The 9294-nt window shown below is 41.5% G+C and overlaps 1 protein-coding gene across 1 annotated transcript in view; it reads right to left on the minus strand.

The window, feature by feature from the left end:
* The window catches only part of LOC104955390 (cytoplasmic dynein 2 heavy chain 1-like), a 164842-nt gene that overhangs the window by 143466 nt on the left and 12082 nt on the right, over window positions 1-9294 (minus strand). The window contains exons 3-12 of the mRNA XM_010782718.1: window positions 8650-8814; window positions 7249-7373; window positions 6436-6684; window positions 6053-6161; window positions 5810-5923; window positions 5278-5420; window positions 4828-4909; window positions 4252-4415; window positions 3659-3796; window positions 1913-2026 (exon numbers count right to left, since the gene is read on the minus strand). Of these exons, the coding sequence (XP_010781020.1) occupies window positions 1913-2026; window positions 3659-3796; window positions 4252-4415; window positions 4828-4909; window positions 5278-5420; window positions 5810-5923; window positions 6053-6161; window positions 6436-6684; window positions 7249-7373; window positions 8650-8814 (1403 nt within the window). The remainder of the gene's footprint in view (window positions 1-1912; window positions 2027-3658; window positions 3797-4251; window positions 4416-4827; window positions 4910-5277; window positions 5421-5809; window positions 5924-6052; window positions 6162-6435; window positions 6685-7248; window positions 7374-8649; window positions 8815-9294) is intronic.

The raw sequence follows: 9294 nt of genomic DNA on the forward strand, positions 1-9294 counted from the left end.
TACCTCTCCAGATACATCTGTACGTTTCTTAGAAAGTCTCTTGCTTTTGTATTAAAGGTCACCTATGATGCTATTTTTAGGCAATAGCATAGGTCTCAGATATATAAAAAAACATGTCTATGAAGTGTTTTGCTCAATATCACCCATTCTAGCCATGCCTCATATCCCTCTATTTCACTTCCTGTTTCAAAAGTGCTGATTTGGGGTATAAAGCTTTTTTAAAAAATCAAATAAATTGATAACAAATAAAAAAGGAGGGGGATGAGCTCATGCGTCAATTTATTTGATTTTTTAAAAAAGCTTTATACCCCAAATCAGCACTTTTGAAACAGGAAGTGANATAACGACGGCAGATCGGAAACCATCTACTTCGTTTCGCACGGCAACCCTTGTAGTTCGGACTCGAGACAGTCTTTTAGGCGAAGGAGGCGTACGGCGGACTGCCAGTAGTCTCTGTAGGACCTCCCCCAGGACTCTTACTACCTTGGAAGCTGTGGGAGGACCCAGTCGTACTTTTCCACTTTTCCCCTTCTTGTACCCACACAGTTTACTATCTGGTACTCTTCCGCCCCTTATTATTTACTCCTCTTTCAAACGGCAACCGTCATATAATTTGACTGCCCTAGACAGTGTGGAAACAACCCAATGCATCTTCTGCACAATTCCTCCACTCCCCACAAATCCTCGCTACCCTCCCTTCTTCTACTACTTTCAAAAACGACACGATACTTTTCCTACCGCCCTTACTTAGTAGTTAAAGACGAAATCAACAGAAGTACCTATTAATGTCAGGCACATAGCACGGTTGGTAAATAAATAAAAGAGGGGTAAACAAGAATACCGGGCTGTTTCTTGAAATACCAAATAAATACGCAATGCGTAATGAAACTACAAGTAGATTTACAAGCGAAACATATTGTGAGTAGACTGCGCCCGTGGAAAACTCCCATAGTCTGCTGGTTTTATTAAGAAGGAACGATACGAGGTGAGACCCGACAACACACACGCACACACACACACACACACACACCACACACAGCACACCACACACACACACACACACACACACACCACACACACCAACACACACACACACACACACACACACACACACACACACTACACACACACACACACACAACACACACACACACACACACACACACACACACACACACCACACAGTCTTTCCCTCCTGTAGTAGAAGCTTACCCATTGTTCTCTTATGGAATTAAACAAACGCGAATTAATCTCTACTTTTGCTTCAAAGAGTTAAAATAAAAAATTAATTGTAATCGCAAGAAGGGACAAAGATCGATTGTGGGGGGATACAGAGGTTAAGAAGGGATAAGTACAGCTGGGATGGAGAGTAAATACCTGTTCGAGGGCAGTTGTATGTGTCAGGGTTCATACACTTTTTCAATTACTTTTCCATGACTTCTCCATGACCTTTGCCAAATTTTCCATGATCAAAAAAATGACTCTTTCTCAGCGGTACCACTGAAAATGGTTTATTTTAACATGGAACAGGAAAATAAGGTCTGAAACATGTTGTTCCTATCTAAAAGAAATCAAATAGGCTTAATAGCTTCTACAGACTAAAGAAACTAAAATCTCTCACCAGCAAAATACCTCGTCAGTTAAACGCCATTTTACGTTTCATTACTATACGGTCGATACAGTATTTATTATCATAGTATTACTATTTCGGTGATTAGATCAAATATAAATTATATTTGATGCAACTTTAGTTACATTTCCATGACTTTTCCAAAACTTTGGGAAAAATATTGTTTTCCATAACTTTTCCAGGGCCTGGAATTAGCATTTTGAATTTCCATGACTTCTCCAGGTTTTGAATGACCGTAAGATGTGTGTGTATTTCTAGTAACAGACGTATAATGACACTTACCTGCACTTCTTTCAGCTCATCATCTATTTTTGCCTTTCTCTCTTCAATCTTGGCCACTTCATGAGCCATCTTCCCTTTTATCTTTTCCATTTCTGTCTTCTGGTCACTTGCATTCTGGATTGAAACAAAAAAAGAAATATCTCGTGATGTTTATTATTATTACTTCAAATGTTTCAGAAAAAGAAGAATCTCAAACACAGCATACTGTCTTCGTCTTGCTACTCTCTGAGAACACTTGACCCCTTGACCTGGAGATTTGACAACTAAAACCTCTCTGAACAACCTTTTAAAATGTAAATGAGACTCTTTTTCAATACTTCAATTCTGAGATGCGTCAGACATACAGCCCCAGTCCTCCTCCTCCTCCTAAAGATGAAAGATTTGGTTTCACAGTAGGACACATTGTTGAGGATGAAAAGAGAAAGTGGTTGAATCACCTCTATATGATCCCAAGAATCCATATCCATCTCATCACATCGCACCCTCAGCCCAAGCAAATCTCTTTATTGACTGTCTTCTCGTCCTTCCAATTCTCCCTGTCAAGTCTTGATCCCTTCTTACGTGCCACATATGTCTCCTATTCGTTGATAGAATTTCATTTGTCTGCCTCTCCCACTGCTTTCTACTCTTTCCCAAGCCTCTATCACTATTCTATCAAGTTTGTTTCCCCTAGTCATTGCTCCGTCTGAGTGTTTCTCCTTTCCCCCTCCCTGCTGTCACCATCTCTACAGGAGGCGTAGTTGCTACAGTCCAAAGGGACAAGTCTATTCGGTAATTATCACTCTGCAAACTGACTCTGCTGACAGTTTCTCCTTCTGTTGTTTCCTCTCTCTCCCCTTTTCTCTCCATCTCACTCCAAAAAGCCAATTCCCCAAAGAGAGGAGACAGAGGGATATCATATCTAATGAACAGGGTTCAGCTTCCCTTTCCCTCCATACATACATCTATCCACCTCAAGACAGAGTCAGCAGGAGGAGATGGAAAGTGTGGATATCAGGAGAGAGAAAACTCTGGATGAGAAGTCAGAACAAACTAATGCGCAAAAGCCAAACTTAATAAATAGCGTCTTCACAGCAGGGTAGACACAGTGGTGGGAAATACAGAAAAAGTTGTTTGCATAATACAATGCAGATGAGGGGAGGACACGTGAAGAAGAGAGGCAAAGATAAGAGGAAGAGGAAAGGGGAAGAGAAGTAAATAGAGAGAAAGAAGGGAAGAGAAGCCAAATTGAGGAGAAAAGAGAAGAGTAGAAAAGAGAAGAGTAGAAAAGAGAAGAGGAGAAAAGAGAAGAGGAGAAAAGAGAAGACGAAAAAAGAGAAGAGGAGAAAGAGAGGAGGAGAAAAGAGAAGAAAAGACTGAAAAGAGAAGAAAAGAGAAGAAAAGAGAAGAAAAGAGAAGAAAAGAGAAGAAAAGAGAAGAAAAGACTAGAAAAGAGAAGAAAAGACTAGAAAATAGAAGAAAAGAGAAGACTAAAAAATAGAAGAAAAGAAAAGACTAAAAAAGAGAAGAGGAGAAAAGAGAAGAGGAGAAGTTTGGCAGCAAGAAGGCCCGCAGTGAGAGTTCAGATGAGGATAGATATAACTTGGAGGAGACACGAAACCCTGCTGGACCTCGGTCCTGTCTGCCACTGAGCGTCAAAGTTACACACACACACACACACACACACACACACACACACACACACACACACACACACACACACACACACACACACACACACACACACACACACACACACACACACACCTGCATAGAGGTGGTAATTTCCTGCAGGGCAGAATCTGCCTCGTGTTGTTTAGTCTTCAGCAGAGCACTCTGCTCCGCAGCCCGCCTCTTCAACTCATCCACCAATGACTTAGCTTCGTTCAGCTTCGACACGCCCGCCTGGAGACACAAGTCGAAGAAAGTAAATATTACTTTGATGTTTGAGAAAAACAAACAACCGAGGAAATGTTATACCAAATTCAAAAGGCTCTTAATCCTAAACAGAAACTGCATTTCAGATTAGGAAAAGACATTAACCTAAAAAGCCTTTATTTTGTATGTATATTTTAAGGTTTTGCCCAACTAGTTGCATATCACAACTAGTTGCATATCACAACTAGTTGCATATCACAACTAGTTGTTTTTGAAAACTTCTGCAAACCATATATACAAAAATATCTGTGTAATACAAATCATATTTTGACATTGGTATTTTGACAGACACAAAAACTTATATTTGTCTAAATTATGTTGTAAAAAAACAAACAATAAAACATTTGGTGTGAGTACCGGTACTTTTTGATCCGTCGTAGTTTTTGGTGCATATGGACATTGTACTGTATCTGATATTATACCTGCAGGTGCTGCTGTCTCGTAGTGAGCTGGCTCTGTTTCCGGCTAAATAACGCAGTGTAAACATGCAGGAAGGACATGTACTGGCTGGGTGTTGCACCATATTCTCTGCATGACTCATGGACCATCAGGAACAAACGGCACAGGTCTCCCTGAGCAGACCCTGCTGAGTGGAGAATACGGAAGATGGTGAACACAAACCGGTTTCAATGAAGAAGGCCATTTCACTTCTTTACAAACATACAAAGCCAAAAACCGCTAAGAACAATGGTCACTTTCCTACAGCTTTACCATGTGAAAAATAATAGAATAGTTGTTTTTCTTGTGGTTCACAAACCTTTCTTGCATTGGTGGAAACATTTACCCTCATATTTTAAGTTATTGATGGAAAAAGCCATTTTTAAATGACAGCACTAAAATTGTAATTGTGATAACTGGAAGATTGTTGGATTATATTACGTGTCTTACAACTTCATCCACAGCATTACAGTTATTCTTAAGGAGATGACAAGGATGAACTATAAAAGTAACTTCAACATAATTATAATGAACTTTGCTCTGTGTACACGCGCTCCCACCTGAGTTGTTCCCCTTTGTGGCCGTTTCCCTTCCATCCTCCTCTCCTCCTCCTTCTGTCCTTGCTAGCAGCAGCTCAGGAATCTGACATCATTAAGGTTTACACACCAGATGAAAAGGTTATATGAAAAGTGTTAATGCATGCGTTCAAATCTTCTTTATTGGAGAAAAATGTATGATTTCAGTTAGCACAATTAGGCAAATGTACTTCTGAAGCCCTGTGTTGAAGGGTTAATATAAAATATGAAACCACTTGTTAATCATACAAGTATGCACGGGGCTACGGCAGAGTGAAAGATAGCTCAACAGATTTTAGCTCAAGGCTGCACAAGTCTGTCTTTAAAAGGTTTCAGGCATATGTATGTCTCTCTACTTAACTGCTTTAAGAAGCCATTGTTTATTTAAAATATGTCACTGTTGTTGTTGTTGCTCCTTTCTCCTCTTCCTCCTACCTTCTTCATGCTGCTTTCAGACCATCCTTCCATCCACTGGACAGAACACTTGCGGTAGAAAGCTGGGTTGCTCTCACAGTTGATGGTGAAGTTAGAGTTGGAGCAGTCCATGATCAGAACAATGTGGAGGTTTTGCTTGATTCCTAGGGAGGGGTGGTACACAAACAGAAACGCCATGTAAGGGTGACTGTTAGGAAATAAGAACGGTTTAGGAGTTAATCATAAAATGTAGTTTGAGACAAAGCAAATGAGCTGGAAACAGAGATAGTAGGGGCAACTTTTGTGTTGATGAGATTGTCCCGTTCAGCTTATACCTTCTCAGAGAGTTGCTCTAGCGGGTATACTCTGACAATTATAGAGCTACTGATTGTATTCTTTAGCAGCAGCATCAACCTCAACGACACTGCACCATTTGTAGAGTGAAGACTCCACTGCACAGCAAGGAAGACGAGGACATGTGAGCAGAGGACCAGAGTGCAACATCTACCACAAAGATTGGAACGTTAAAAAAAGAGAAATAAACTGGACCCACTGTGGGAAAAGTAGTTGTACAGTGGTCCGGTGAATCCATCCTGGGAAGCGGCATCTTTGAGAGAGGAAAGGAGAGGCTCCAGCTCTTCAGGGGTGTACAGACCGGGAACTTCACCTGAAGAATAATGCAAACAAACACATAAATATAATCCTGACCTTGAAGTTAATAAAGAAGGACCTTACGGGCAAAAGTAAAATCTATTCTCATAAAAATGGAAGGAAGGGAAACAAACACTTTACACACCTGATGACAACAGGCTGTTCACCATTTCTAAGAAAGCTGGGTGAACAAACTGATAATCCTCCAACAGTAGAACCACCTGTTGGCCCTCCAGACCTGCAAGCTGCATCACCTGCACACACATACAAAGACATTTTACGTTGCATATACATAGACACATCACAGGCACTCTGATACCAAAGTTCCTGCAGCACCATTTTTGCCAACAAAAAGCTATATAACAAACTACAGGAAAAGGGAAAACCCCCAACGCATAATATGGCCTAAGGGAAATTAGAAAGCTCAGTACAAAAAACTAAAGGTATACTAAAGGTATTCGGCATGCGCTGGTTTGTTTGGCATAATGTGAACTAGTTGAGCCGATAAAAAAGGCAATCCACTCTTACCGTCTTGAGATCATTGCTGAAATTCTTGAGAGCATAACCACGGGAGATCTTGGGCGTGAACAGTGTGAATCCATGCATGTGTGACACCAGGCAGGTGGCTGTGTGGCGACCCACTCCACTCCTTCCCGCCAGAAGCAGAGAGCCCCCGGGTCGGCTCAGGACCCGGTCCACCCTGGACACGAAGTCACACACTTCCCAGAACAGAAGGAGATCCAGCTCCTTATTATCACGGCTGTACAGCACTACTCCCTAGGGGGAGGAGAGGAGGAGCACACGCAGGTGAGAGAGCTGCACCACAGACACTCAGAAGAAAGAACGAAACACCGACACAGGAACAGAGCCATTTTAATTCGGCGTAGAGATCAAATCAGAAGCTGAAAAAAAAACATCTTTCATTTACTAAGGTAAAGCTGCAAAACCACAGTGTTAAGATAAATCATTATAAATGTAAGCAAAGTTCTAATTATGCAGAATAGCATATTTTATTTGATATACCATTATTTAAAATATACCTGTGTTCACCGCTTGTCTAAAACACTACGTTTTAGTGCCTGTCTCTTTAAGCCCTGCTGAATAAACTCAATATACTGTGGTTAATCTGGCCGTACAAATGTGCTGAACCTTTGCAAGTAAGTTCAGAAGCTGTGAATTGAGATGGGAGGCATACTGTAAAGAATCTTTATGTGAAGGGGAGCCAAATTACAATGGCTTGTCAATACCCTGTTTTCTGCCCAAGGTTGCCAACAAAGAACGATTGTGTTTTGTTATTTCACTGTTTGTGGGTTGTTAGGCACAGCACTGCAGACAGTGTACCTTTTGTATAACTTCCTTGAGGTCAGCAGAATCCAGGCGTCCCAGTTGTTTACCATGAGGAGGGAGAGACTGGCCTGGAGCCATCACAGCCCCTTCAGAGGCTCCCCATGTCACATAGAAACCATCTGCACCCGGGGGAAATATTACAGATGGTTAGCAACATACCCTGCTACGTACGTGCACATCAAATGACAGACTTCAGAGGATACAGAGGTGAGAGAAAATATGGGGAAAATGTGCACTGTAAAGGAAACTACGGTCACAAAAATCAACCAATACCAGTCAAAAACATCTGAACATGAAATCAATGTGTGTCTGAATGTTCAACATGGGCGTTTCTGATTAGGTTTCAAATCTCACAGCTTACACACCAGATGTTTTAGAGAAGCGGGCAGGTGTTTGCTTTGCAGGTGGACTGCACTTCTGGCCATCATTTGGAGGAGACATTTCTTGCAGAGTTTAGGTGCCAGCCTTTAGCTGATTCTCTCTCACTGGCTGGATTTTAATGCAGATGGCTTATGTTTAAAGAAGTGTGAGCAGATGACAGGGACGTTTGGGAAAGTACCGGTACTGCTCTGTCTCTGCAATCAGTGCCAGGTGCTAGAGGGATATTGCAGTTTCATGTCTTTTATTTATTGAGCATCAGGGACCTGTTCTTAAAAATGTTGCCTCTCTGAGCTGAGCCAGCTTTCTTAACATGGTTGTATTATACTGGCTTCCATTGTTTTTTTGAATGACTAAAACGGGCAAGTCATCCTCTTGCCAGGATTCACCAAGTATTTCTAGTGGTGCTGTGCAGATCATTACGAAGCATAGTATGTATTGGTATTATTATATCCATTAATATGCAAGGAGGGCAGAATCTGCATTTATCTGCAGTCCACTTAGAGTTCTGAGAGGAGCTTCTGCACAGGGAGGACAACACTAGAAAAAGACTTGGATGGCTCTTTATTGGTTGATTCTGGAGAATGAGTCTGTTATTGTTTATGACACACAAGGAGTTGGCATGCAACGAAGCGTTGGAGTCTTGCCAGTTGCCTGTGTCTTGCAGCTGCTATAACCAAGGAATCAAATTGGTATGACTTGTAGTGACACTTTGTTCTTTATCAGTGAGTAAATAAGGAATATGTGCTAAGCCGTAAGCACTTGAAAACATTTGATCATGTCATGCCTGACATTAGCTAACAGACCATTAGCTGAGGCACTGCCATTAATGCAGAGCTGTCAAAGAACAAAGCCAGTCAAATGTTGCTTTCATTCTTGCATGAATGTTGGCAAGAATTGCATCAAGCACTCAATCTCAAATTACGGTAGATGTTTTCCTGCTTTAATTTGGCGTTGTTTTGTATATGTGTGATTTCAATGAAAGTGTATGTCGGTGAGATGAGAGGTCTCTCATACCGGTCATGTTGTCGAGAGCGTCAGAGCCCCAGTCTCCACGTACGATGGATGAGAGGATGTTATCAAAGGTGTGAAGGTCTTTAGAGGAAACTAGCCGGTCTCTGAACAGCCTCCTGGCCTCATATGCTACCACCTCCAACACGCTGTCTGTCACATTGGATTGAGCTAAAGAGGAATAGATGTCACAAGCACACACATACTTGACTTCATAACTGACAAAACATTTATTTTTACATACATTTTTTTCTCACCAAATCCTTAAAGGGGACCTATCATGTAAAATGTACTTTTTGATGTCTTTTATACATAAATATGTGTCCCCGGTGTGTCAGGGAACTCACGCAGCGTCAGAAAATGAAACCCTTTCTCTTTTCCTCCGTACCCAAATCTCTAAAAACGGGGCTACAACGGAGCTGATCCAGATGTGTGTCCGATATGACGTAATATCGGAAATGTAGGCTGCTTTACACCCACGGCCCTATCAGAAACGTTGCTATCAGAAACAATGCCCGACTGTTTTGGACGTAATATGGTCGGTGCATGTTTACATTAGCATGGCTAACACTCAGAGCTAACCTGTACTGCACAGAGCATGTGTGTGAAGAAGCAGGAAATACAAAGGAACTCACCTTGTGGTATAACCGG

Source organism: Notothenia coriiceps, unplaced genomic scaffold (genome assembly GCF_000735185.1).
Source record: "Notothenia coriiceps isolate Sejong01 unplaced genomic scaffold, NC01 NC01_scaffold00024667, whole genome shotgun sequence".
NCBI classification, from domain to species: domain Eukaryota; kingdom Metazoa; phylum Chordata; class Actinopteri; order Perciformes; family Nototheniidae; genus Notothenia; species Notothenia coriiceps.